General features: G+C 43.7%; 1 protein-coding gene across 3 annotated transcripts in view; it reads left to right on the forward strand.

Annotated features, from left to right (window-relative positions):
* The window catches only part of LOC147895781 (putative protease Do-like 14), a 143091-nt gene that overhangs the window by 13900 nt on the left and 116442 nt on the right, over positions 1-12749 (forward strand). For 2 of the 3 annotated variants that reach the window (XM_087382557.1, XM_087382558.1), the window contains 3 exons: positions 9646-9757; positions 9879-10001; positions 10254-10454. In XM_087382557.1, coding sequence (XP_087238683.1) covers positions 9646-9757; positions 9879-10001; positions 10254-10454 — 436 coding nt within the window. The remainder of the gene's footprint in view (positions 1-9645; positions 9758-9878; positions 10002-10253; positions 10455-12749) is intronic. The other variant, XM_087382559.1, reaches the window with a different exon arrangement.

The following is a 12749-nucleotide window of genomic DNA, read 5'->3' on the forward strand; positions in this document are numbered from 1 at the left end:
GATCCAGATTTTGGGTCGGCCTGTGGTCTAGCCTGCGTCCACAGAAGATATCCTATTTCTTCTGGATGGTCGCACATGGAGGTCTCCCAGTGGGCCCGTGGCTTGAGGAGATGCGGGTGGATAGCAACTGCCACAGATTTACAGTCAGAGCTATGGAGACTATTCCTCTGGCTCGGAGCGCTTCGGATTGTGGCACGGCTTCAGAGCACGCAGAGAGATTTCACGTGGGGTATGGCAGCTTGGCTTACAGAGGGGGGCCACGCCTTCTCCATAGATACGGTCTCGCCAGCTTACCAGATACAGGGTCGGAGCATTCACAGCATTGAGCTTCGCTTGGCTACTCCCCCCGCTTGTCACCATCCCCCTCACATCACAGGCCAACTTGCTGCGTTAGGGACTAGGGTTGATGCAACGACCATAGAGTCGTTAATATTCAACTGCTATGTTAAGGACCCACCACGTTAAGAAGTCCTTGCTAACTAGTCGCCGCGTTATTGGAGTTGCTGCGATAGAAGTCGTTGCTTTATGGAGTTGTTGCATTAAGGAGTCGCTACATTAAGGCTAACGTAGTGACTCAAAAGTAGCTGCATTAAGGCTAACGCAACGACTGCTGCTTTAAGCCCATAAGTGCACAGTGACCGATTCTGAGTAGAGCAGCCTAGCTAAGTGATCAACACATGCACGTGAGGTCTAGTAGAGTGCTAGGATTTGACCCAGAGCCGGAGGACATTGCTTCAAATAACATTCTACCCGGCCCATTAAACACCGTATTGTCAATTCCATTTGGGATCTTGACCGTAAGCTCATATTTAGTGCACGGTCCTGCCATGGTTGCCCTCGTTCGACGTACGGAACGTCCCGTCCTGTCCCGTACTGTACCGTTCAATCCGTATGTTATGTTTTTTTTTGCATTCGTTTGTTTTGGATGGCTGGTTTTGTTATTGGTGGTGGTTACGCCAAACTGATCTTGGGCCTCCCAAATGGCAAGGTTCCATATAAACCCCCTCTCTCCTCGCTACGATCTCACACTAAACATCTACCTTTGACTCTGAGTCTTGACTCTCCCCTCTCCATCTCCAACAAGTGACAAGGCTCAAGCTGCATCAAGCATCTTCATATCTCTCCCTCTTTATCTCCACTAAGCACCTATATAACATGTTTGTACAAGTTTTAAAGCTTGTACAAGTATCTACTCCAAAACTCTAAAATCTCTGTCTTTTTTTTGGTATCGAACGTACCACGGACATACGCCTAAGATTTTTTAGTTCGTTTAGTACCGCACTAATATTGAATGGTACGCATCGAACGTGATTATACGTGTCAACCATGGGTCTCGCACATGCAAATTGTCACCATTTGGGACTTCTCCTAAGAAAATAAAGAGTAATTTTAGAATTGACTTTCGTCAAAGAATGGAGAAGTTGGTTAAACAAGAATAAGTTTTATTGTTTTTAGTGTTGCCTTGCATTGATAAAAAGGGAACTATGGGGACATCCATAAGGTACTAGAAATAGTCCAAGAACTAGGAATGCATGCATTTCGCTAACCTCTAATGGGTTAAAGTGTTGGAATTTATTTGTGCAATGTGTAGGACCCAAGATAGTGCAAAAAGGACCCAAGATTAGGGAGAAAAGCACAAAAAACAGGTCCCACAAGGCTCTCAAGCAAGGACAAGGGGGCGCCTCTTTAAAAGAGGGCCCTCAAGACTAAAAAGGCACCTAAAGCCTCCAATTTAGGAAGAAAATCCTGAAAGTTAGGAGGACGTGAAAAGTGATGTAAAGTATCTTCGTAACTCAACCTACGCTTAACCCAAGGTTAACCATGGTTAAGTGTAGTAATGGTTTGGCCATGAGGGACTGGCTAGAGGAAGTGCACACTTCCTAGAAGGAAGTGGCTTCTGGAGCTGTTTTGGACCAATGCAGGCTGCAGGAGGAACTTTCCCTGCTGCTTTTGGCACCTTCTCTTAGGAGGATTCATGCACAGATCCCGAGGCAATCATTTCAGGGCAGATCTGTGAACCATCTTTCCTCTATAGCTCTTTCTTGTTCACCCTCCGCTCTCTACCTTCATTTCTCTCTTCTCCTGATTGTTGGAAGACACCTACACCCTGCGAGGAGCCTGGACAGAGGATAGGTGCGAAAAAGGAGCTCGCCCCTCTGCCACAGACAGCGGGAGTTGGTTCCAGGTTTGGTTTTTCCTTGTTCTTTCTTGCTTTGCAGCTTTTTGCAATGCATGCGTGTTGTGTGCAGTCCTTTCAGGACTCCAACAGGTTCTAGGAAGCACCCAAAGGCAAGGGGGAAGGCCCAAGGATAGTGTGGATGCATGTGATAGCCTTGAGGTTGCCTTGAGCTCAGTTTGCCAGTGGTTTGGATGCCTGAATGTCTCTAAGTTGTGTCAGATCAGAAGTGAATGCCTGAGTATGCCTTGCCAGTGGGAATTCTAGTGGTGCAGTGGGATTAGATGCCTTGAAGACAAGTAGAGGATTTGCAGAGAGGAACAGTGCAGGGTTGAACCCTTGTTGTAAAGCATTTCCATTCAGAAGCATTAAATAAATACCGTAAGGGGCGCCAAGGCATTTGGGGCCAGTGGGTGCACTGTGTACTATTTTCATTGAGCAGGGGCATTCTAGCCTCACCTTTGTTGTTGTTGAAGCTTGTTTCTAAGTTGTGCTAAGTGATTTAAGTGACTGAAGTAAAAGTAGCTTTTAGCCTCGATTTCAGCATCTATCCGAGGAGATGATGACCGAGTAAGTTTCAATGTTGCTAAAAGAAAAGGGAGATCAAGAGCTTTCTCTCACTTCTCCATCAAAAGACTTTTCTAAGCATTCGCATTCTTCAAGGAAGTGTTCATGGAGTCTTGCATCACACCAAAATCGTCATACTTCAAGGAATAGAGGGAGGAGCTCGAAGCCTCGTGGGAGTCGAAGCCGAAAGCATGGAAGGAGATCTCCCAGTTCAAGCCCATCTTCTTCTAGTTCTTCTTCTTCTTCTTCCTCTTCCTCATCTTCTTCTGCATCCCGGGGACGCTCTCGTTGTAAGCGCAGAAGGAGATCCAGATCTCGAAGCAAAGACTTCAAGGAAGGTGGTAAGTCGGTCAAGTTCAGTACTTTTAATGGAAAGTATGGAGCCATTGAAAATGCTTTGCAGTTCATTCGTCAGTTTGATATAGCCTTCAAAAACGGGGCACTATCGCGAGAAGTCCAAGTTAAAAATTGTAAGTCTTCACCTGACAAATAGTGCCAGTGCTTGGTGGGGAGCCCTTCTAGTTGCAGAAGAGGCTCTAAAGACATGGAAAGACTTTAAGAAGCAGTTTTATGAGCAGTTTCTGCCCAATAATTTCTTTGATGATGTTCATACAGCCTAGGAAAGTGTGTGCATGGCAGCCTCTGACATCATCGAGACATATAATCAAAAGTTTTGGACAGCTTATCTTCAGATCACACCCTTCAAAGAAATTTCAGAAAAGACTAACAACGAACTCAAGTAAGCATTGATTCAAAGAAGACGAAGCTTCGAGATTTGATGCATTCAGCTTCCGTGGTTGAACTGTTAAGGGAAGACCTCCTTCACACTATGGCAGAAAAAGGGAAGGGTGTGGATACTAGCAAGAGGGTTGTGGCACCAACCCAACGTTTAAAAAGATTTCAGCCTCAGAAGCCGAGGGGCCCATTCAAGCCTTTCAAAAGGAAGTCAAAGTTTCCTCCAAAATAGATTGAAACCTTCTGAAAGGAGGGTAAGTGTTTCCATTGTGGAACAGAAGGGCATATGGCTGCCCAGTGCCCTGAAAGGCCTGCAGAAAATGCCAAGAGAACCGCCGAAGCCTGTGGCGGGAGGAGTCCCAGATTTGTTGGGCAAAACCACAAAACGAGGAAATTGAGAACTTTGCCTTGCGTGGGGTAAAGTAAGAGATCAGAATGCTTTAATTCTTTCCCCCCCCCCCCCCCCCAAAAAAAGATCACTTCATTAAGTATAATTGAAAACCGCAAGAGCAAGCTCTAATGCAAGAGTACAACATGTTATGCATGAGAAGAAAATAAACAGCTCAAAAAGAGCTAACAAAAATCGAAGGTGGAGGCTGAAAATGCCACCTCAACCTTGAAGAAGATTTAGAGAAGAAGGGAGATCCTCTCCAAACTCTGAAGAAGATAGCCCTCGTGGCAGTGGCTACTCTGGAGGATCCCTGCATGCTCGACCAGATGGCCATCAGAGTATGTATAGTATCAGTCCATATATTGGCCATAGACTGGAAGGGATGAACATGTGACCCTCTATCGCCTCCGTACATTTGGCCCTCCATATATGCCATGCTGTAAAGCTAGCTAGAATCTCCCGTGATGTGTCTAGCAAGGCATGAGCAGCTCTGAAAGGAGTGAAAGGAACATCTTGAAGGGAATAAGAGTCCACAGAGTATCGTCATATAATGAAGGCTGAATCTAGGTCATGTCCCTCGAAAAACACCTGAGGGCCAGTGAGAGATTACCATGCCACTGATCCCCAAGTCATGAAGAAGGGTGCTCTATGAAAAATACAAAGAATCCTAGCAACATTCTTTCAAATCGTCCTCGCCTGTGTGCACTCCCAAAGGCTATGCTGAACTGACTCAACTGCTGTGTGGTATCGAGGACAAGTAGGGTCAGCCCTGAACCTGGATCTCCACAGGTTCACTGCAATCCCTCCATGAATAGAAAGCCAAAAGAAAAGAGTGATCTTTCTATTCGTGAGGGATTTCCAGAGCCTCCTCCAATCTCTACAGGAATCCGAAAAGAATCCCAATGTGGAGCTCTGGAAGGCCGCCAACCTCTAGGGAATGCTCTTCTCTTGGTGCCCTTCGTCAATCCATAAATTTTTTATTCTTTTTTATCTAGGAGCTACCGATAATTTCACTTCAAAAGATCTAGCTTTGAGGCTAGGAATTAAGACAAAAGAATTAGGATTATCTTTGGATGCAGAGTATGTTTTTGAAGGGGATCCAGTCAAAGTCACACCTTTGATTGGAAAGCTCAGAATTCATGTACAGGACTATGTAGACCACGAAGAGTTTTATGTTTCACCTCTCAATCATTATGATGCTATTTTGGGTATGCCGTGGTTCCATAGAAAGGAGGTAGTTCTTGATTCTAAAGCAAGAACTCTCAGTTTTGTGCATCGGAATAAGCAACACAAGATTTTGGCCAAGAGAAAAGGCGAGACCATTCTAGTTGTATCAAATATTTCCATTGCTAAATCAATAAAGTCTGCAATTTCTGCGTATATGGTCTTTGTTAAAGAGAAAGAGGGTGAACCTCAAGTGGGAATAAGTCTTTTAGAAAAAGACAAAGTTCAGTTTCTAGAATCTTTCAAAGATTGTGTTTTAGGTTCTCTACTAGGAGAGCTTCCTCTAGAACGACCTGAAGATCATGTTATAGAGCTTCTTCCAGGAAAAGAGCCCCCGAATCGACCACCTTATCGTGTGAGCGCAGCCCAGACTCAAGAAATTATGGCATAGGTACATGATTTGCTCTCCAAAGGACTTATCAGGCCAGTTCCTCACCCTTTTGTTCGCTAGTGCTCTTAGTTCAAAAGAAGGATGTCTCTTATCATATGTGTGTGGATTATAGAGCTCTTAATAAAATGACAGTCAAGAACAGCTTTCCAATCCCTTGCATAGATGATATTTTGGATAGACTGAAAGGGGCCATGATTTTCAGCCATATTATTTAAAAAGTGGATATCATCAGATAAGGATCCACCCACAAGATGCCCATAAGACAGCTTTTCGGACCACTTTTGGACTTTATGAGTTTTTGGTGATGCCTTTTGGGCTTACCAATGCACCAGCCACTTTCAATCATATGATGGACATAATTTTCAGATCTTACAGGCACTTTACAGACACTTTCTTTGATGATATTTTGGTCTTTTCTAAGACAGAAGAAGAGCACAAAGAGCACTTGGCTACTGTGTTTCAAGAACTAAGAAATCATAAGCTTTTTATTAATGCCAAAAAGAGTGAATTCTTTCTTGACGAGATTCATTATCTTAGACACATTATTTCCAAGGAAGGGATTCGGATGGATCCAGCCAAGCTATATAGAAATGGCCAGAGCTCACCTCGGTACATGAAGTACACAGATTTCTTAGGCATTGTTCCTATTACAGATGCTTCATCCGACGCTTTGCTGATATAGCAGCCCTCTTATACGACTTGACCAAGAAAAATGTAGTTTTCAGGTGGGGAGAAAGACAAAGGATAGCTTTTAATGCTGTCAAACAAAAGCTAACGATTGAGCATATTCTTGTTGTTCCAGATTTGCAGAAACCGTTTGATGTGGACTGCGATGCATGTGGAGAGAGTGTGGAAGAAGCCCTCCATCAAGAAGGTCGGGTCATAGCTTATGAAAGTAGGAGGCAGCGTGATGCCGAGATGCTTTTGGGTGTTTATGAGAAAGTGATGCTAGCAGTTATTCATGCTTTAAATATTTGGAAGCATTATCTTCTTGGAGTTGACTTTACAGTCAAGACCAACGACCAGAGCCTCAAGTATTTCTTGACTCAGACCAAGATCTCTGAAAAGCAGATGAAGTGGGCAAATTTTTTGTCCATGTTTCATTTTCAGATTGTCTATACTCTAGGAGCTTGGAATAGAGTTGCGGATGCTTTATCCAAAAGGCCTAAAGTGAATAATGTCACCATAGCATATTACCGGGACTTGGAGGCTATGAAAATGCTTTATTTACAGGATGCAGATTTTGGAGAGACCATGAGAAATATTCAGCAGGGAGTATCATCCAACTAGTATACACTGAAAGACGGATTTCTGATGAAAGATGATCATCTTTGTGTGACCCAAGACATGCGAGCCAAAGTTTTTGAAGAATGTCTGCTCCTCTTTATGCAAGGCATTGAGGTATTCTGTCTACTACACAGGCCATTGAGAGAGATTTCTTTTGGCCAGGGATGCGAAAAGACATTCACAAGTTTATAACTGAATGTCTTATGTGCCAAAAGGTAAAGTATGATAGGCACAAAACCCTAGGACTTCTCATGCCGTTGCCCATACCTCAGGGACCATGGGAAAGCATCGCCATGGATTTCATCTTTGATCTTCCTAGATCTAGATACGGGAATGATGTGATATGGACCATCATTGACATGTTCAGCAAGTAGGCCCATTTCATTCTAGTAAGAAAAACTATTAAGGCAGACCACATGGCCATATTGTTTTTGGCACAGATTTTTAAGCACCACGGGATGCCTGAGTCGATTGTTAGTGATTGAGACCCCAGGATGACTAGTTTATTCTGGAGAGCATTATTTGATAATATGGGTATGAAGTTGGACTTTTCATCTTCTTTTCATCCTCAGTCAGACGGACAAGGTGAGAATGCCAATTCCATGGTATTGGATTTTCTTAAGTGTTATGCATCCGAGCAAAAGGTCGAATGGGAAAAGTATCTTCCTCTTGTGGATTGCATATAATAACATTGTTCATAGCTCCACCGGAAAAGCCCCATTCGAAGTTATTCTTGGAAAGGTGATTCTACCACCTATCCTCAGAACAAAGGACGAGATATTTGCAGCCGACTAGTATGTCCAAGACTTAGATACAGTTTTCTCTCAAGTTTGGACAGCAACTAAAGATCTCAACAAAAGCAAAAGAAGGCAATAGACAAGCACCAGAGAGAGATGAATCTCCAAGAAGGAGACTGGGTGCTACTAAAGTTTGAAAAAGCACGGCTCAGAAAGATGAAAGGAAAAGAGAAGGTATATCCAAAGTTGTCTCCCAGGTATTATGGGCCATTTAGAGTTAGCGAGTCCATAAATGAAGTTGCTTTTCGACTAGAGCTGCCCGAGACTTGGAAGATTCACAATGCTTTTCATGTGAGTCTTCTAAAGAAGTATCAAGGACCAGAACCACAGAACCAGTTCAAGAAGAGCCACCCGAGGTGGAAGAGTTGGAGGAGATCCTCCAACCAGAACAAATTGTATATCATACAGAGAAGAAAGGACCCAGACGCAAGGTTATCCGTAGATACCTTGTCAAGTTTAAGAATTATTCGGCACTTGATGTTATGTGGGTAGATGAGGAATTCTTCTCAGAGTATCCTCAAGTTCTAGAGTTGTATCAAGAAGCTTTTCAGTTGAGGACAACAGTTTAGAAGCCGAGGGGATGTCACCATTTGGGACTTCTCCTAACAAAATAAAGAGTAATCTTTATTAGAATTGACTTCGGTCAAAGAATGGTGACCAAGAATAAGTTTTATTTTTTTACTGTTGCCTTGCATTTGTAAAAAGAGAATTGTGGGGACACCCACAAGGGACTAGAAATAGTCCAAGAACTAGGAATGCATGCATTTCGCTAACCTCTAATGGGTTGAAGTGTTGGAATTTGTTTATGCAATGTGTGGGACCCAAGATAGTGCAAAAAGGACCCAAGATTGGGGCCCACACGGCTCTCAAGCAAGGACAAGGGGGCACCTCTTTAAAAGAGGGCCCACAAGACTAAAAAGGTGCCTAAAGCCTCCAATTTAGGAAGAAAAGCCTGAAAGCTTGGCTTTTATGCAAACATAGCTTTTAGAAAGCAGGCCCTAGCTTTTTGCTAGGCCAAGTCTATAAAACAAATGCCCCAGGCCTCCCAGATGTATTCAGAATTGTACACAGTTCTATGCTCTTTCAAGAGCGAGTTGGACAAAGATTATTCTATTGCAATAAACACCTTCGGGGGGGTCCAGCCCTTATTTATGGGCCCTAGTGCTGTGTTTCGCTCCTTACCCTTCTCTCCTAGCACTCTATCTTGTTGGCGATTTGATTTCTACAGTTTGAGCACGTTCCTGAGGAGTGTGTATGGAATTTCCAACGCTAGGCATCTTGGCCCGGGTACCGTGATTTGCTTCAGAAGAGTCCCCCTTGATTGCGAACTATCCCACGGTGCCGAAGTGAATTGCGATTTCATCCGGTTTGGGTTACACAAATTCTTCAAGCTTAGAGAACACAATGAGCTTTGACATAGAGGTGGGCGAAAACCCGAGTTCTGGGGCCTCTAGGTTCCCAAACTCCGGCTCAATGGTTGGTCCCCAACCTAGCTTGTCATAGGCAGCACCTAGGGTGGCCTGATCGCGGGTCAAAGCCCCTAAAACAGCCCCGAACCAGCCCCGAACGTGGTTGTCTCCTGGCCGAACGTCCTCTGTGGTACCCTGGCAAAGCAGGAGTGCCCTGGTATGGATCCATCCCCTTCTTGACCTACATCGATCTATTCTCATGCTGGGCGGGCACACTCACAAAGAAGCCCTCCACGCATATTGTATATCATGTGATATCAAACTCTAACAAGTGTATGGTTGCTCAATCTCAAGGCTTGGACAAACTTTGCACTAGGGATCAAAAGTGATGAATAAGCAATCTGCAATATGCACTTTTGAACTTAAAATTGTTTTTCAGACCATCTCATCTATCTTGATTTGGAAAAGAATCACATGTAAGTTGGTTTTTTGTTAACTATGTTTTTTGCATGAGACAACAAATTATGACAGCCTTTTAGAATGTGCAAGCTGCTTCATTTGATTTGTGTCTTATTTCATATGATCATTTTCCTAATGACTATCATTTCATTTGATGCTTGTCTTATTTCATATGATCATTTTCCTAATGACCATCCTCTTTGGTATAGGATTCTTTAGCAAGACATTGGGCAAGATGGCAAGCAAGGTTTGGAAGGCCATCTTGGACAAAGCTTGTTTTTGGTACGGGTGCTACAGCTCTATGCTTGTATGAGCTTCAAGGTATGTCCAAGTATTGAAACTACAGTCAGTCGAATTGTTGTTTGCTTTTAGATCTCTTCAATCTCATATATGGACAATTTCCCACACCAGATTTACTGCTTATTTTTTGTTATGATTGTAGCTCAGCAGTCATACAATGTTGCTAGTGTGAAACTTTCCAATTGGCCTTCGGAAAATATGCTGGGACAATGTCAAGAATTTTGGTCTTGGTTGAACTGTCCCCCTGGTGTATGGCTTTCCCATGGTAATTTTACAGTTTTCTAACAATGATTCCTGGAGAGTCAAGAGTATAGCATTTCTTTGAAGTGACGTTGCCTTCTTTTTTATGAAATGCACCTATTACTGATCCTCTCAATGGCACAGCAGTCGTACTGTGACAGAAAGCTTTTTCTTCCTCTGTTGTTTAAGTTTTTTTTTTTTTGTAGGGCAGTTTGTTCTTTCTTTAGGGTGGCCTTGCTCCTCTAAGATATATTGTATATTGTGGTATATGTACCAGGATGGTCACCTGGTGACCATTTAAGTAAAGTTTCCTTGCGCGACATGGGATCGGCCAATTTTTTTGATGCTTCTGCTGAAGGAAAGTCTGATAGAATAGTCCCCTCCAAGGATGATAATGAAGATATTTTAACCAGATATACCATTGCAGATGCTGCAGCAAAAGTTGCTCCAGCTGTAGTGCATATTACGATCACTCTTGGTAGGACCATTCCTTCTTTCTCGTACATGGAATTTCCTTTAAAAAGCTTGATATATGTTTGAAGTTCTTGAAGTGGAGAGCTCATTTTCTTTTTACCTTTGTGCTGACGATCAGTCCAACTGATGTTTGGTTGAGTTTTATTGGCTTCATGGTTTTAGTGGCGAAATAAGAAAATCGAAGTCGAGTGTCTAAGCTTTCTTTCTAGTTTTATATTAGGAACCGTTTTTGTCATATATTGCATTGGGGTGTCAAAGGATGAGGATGAAGAGAGGGGGGGGAGAAGGCTTAAGGGTGCTTTTGTTTAGTAACTAGGTGCAATTATCTATCGCTAAGACATATTGGACAATCATTGGGGGAGAGACGAGAAACAAACGGTGATGGTGATGGAGGAGACCTTGATGGAATGTCCCATCTACAACGTACCCGCACTCATCTAGGATTTGAACTTTGTGAAAAAGCTTGTACATGACCTAGGGCTACAAGGACAACTGCTGGGCCGGGGAGCGCTGCTTGTTGACGACTTTGAGTTCGACCCTTTGACGTCCAACAGAGATGAAAGAGCCTTTTTTGAAAGTAGCTATAAGTCTTGTGACATTGTTGCTTTGATGGAGCATACCAGCCACAGAGAATGTTTGCATGAAAGACAAAGTCGACTCTCGCCCTTTGGCAGAGGGGGACAAAACGCCCATGCAGGAAGAGGGCAACGTGTAGGTGGTAGAAGTGCAAGAGCTGAAAGGGAGTCCGAATACCACAGGGATGAGCAAAGTCTCCTTGAAGAAAGAAGGTTGCATGTAAGGAGGAGGGCGGTCGAGGTGGCCCCAAGGCCTCGTATGCGGCAGTAATGTAGACTTCTAGAGGCGGGTTCTTCTCCTTACCAGCTAGATTTTGATTTGCTCCTTGCGCTACCTTGCCAGAAGAAAACTCAGGAATCAATAGACTAGGAGGCGAGGTTGAAAAGTCAAGAACAAGCATCCCTTATGGCAGAGAAGTCAGTCCTAGCGAAACAAGCACAAGCACATGCAAAGTCGGAAGCAAAGAGCCAGGAAGAGAAGTCGCCTCAAGTTCATGAGAGACTGTTGAGAGAACCAATGAACGAGCACTTCGAGAAGCCTCTGAAGTCCAGGAAAAAGAGGAAGACCCAAAGACCTCCAAGACTCAACCCACGGGAGTTGGAGAGACAAGAGATGACTAGAAAGGAACACGACTTTTGAAAGAGAGCACTGAACGAGCACTTAGAGAAGCCTCTGAAGTCCAGGAAAAAGAGGAAGACCCAAAGACCTCCAAGACTCAACCCACGGGAGCTGAGAGACAAGAGACGACTAGAAAGGAACACGACTTTTGAAAGAGAGCACTCAACCTGGTCGAGCAAAGGTGTCTTCTGTTACAGGTACGCATGCTATGCTAGATGACAAGCTTGTTTGTGAACCCTATGGAATGGCTTAGCACACATGCGCTTGTTGGTTTTCTTCCGGGCCTTAGACCCCCCATGATTGTGATGGAAACTGGGATATGCACGAACTGGGTGAGGAAGGGGTTAGTGGTGACAAATGTTAGATTCCTAAGGAAATTATATCTTGTTTTTCTGTTTGAAACAACGGATATGGCTGCAAGAGTGGTCTGTGGACAATTCAAAATCAACCACTCTACTTGTCTTGGTGGTCCCACTACTTTTCTCCTGACAATCCAAGGTCTATCAGAATTCCTGTTTGGGTTGAGCCACTTGATTTGCCTTTGTCTCTATGCAATCAGTTTCCTGCTTTATGTAGTGGTCTGGGTGAAGTACTAGGAGTTGAGAAGGAGAATTTTATTAATCCTAGAGGGAACCCACAAATTTGTATCCAGTTGGACATAGCAGAAGAGCTTGCCAATACTCTTGTAATCCTTAATCGAAATGGGTGCTTATTCAGACATCATCAATGACTAAACAAAAATTTGCCTAACTCTTTCTTCCTATGTGGATTAGCTAGCCATGTGGCTAAAAACTGCTCTCAAACGAAGAGTAAACCTAAAGCCCGATCAGTCCCACCTCCCAAGCCCCAGTGGCCCCTGTTGAGAATTTGGATCCCTAAAGTTCCTACCTCTAGTAAATCCCTTGAAGTGCTTCTAATGAAAGGGGAACCTCCCTCCAGTCCTAATGTAACTCTTGACAAGGGAAAGGAGAAGAGTCCACCTCCAGTTTCCACTAAAAACTCTTTTGAAGCCCTTCTAGATGATGAAACTGAAGAGTGGATTAAAGAAAACTAGGACAACATGGAAGATGTGGTGGTTTAGCCGGGCTGGTCAAGGATTTTGAAG

Source organism: Dipteris shenzhenensis, chromosome 12 (assembly GCF_047967505.1).
Source record: "Dipteris shenzhenensis isolate YYH24624 ecotype China chromosome 12, Dip_SZ_1.0, whole genome shotgun sequence".
Taxonomy (NCBI): domain Eukaryota; kingdom Viridiplantae; phylum Streptophyta; class Polypodiopsida; order Gleicheniales; family Dipteridaceae; genus Dipteris; species Dipteris shenzhenensis.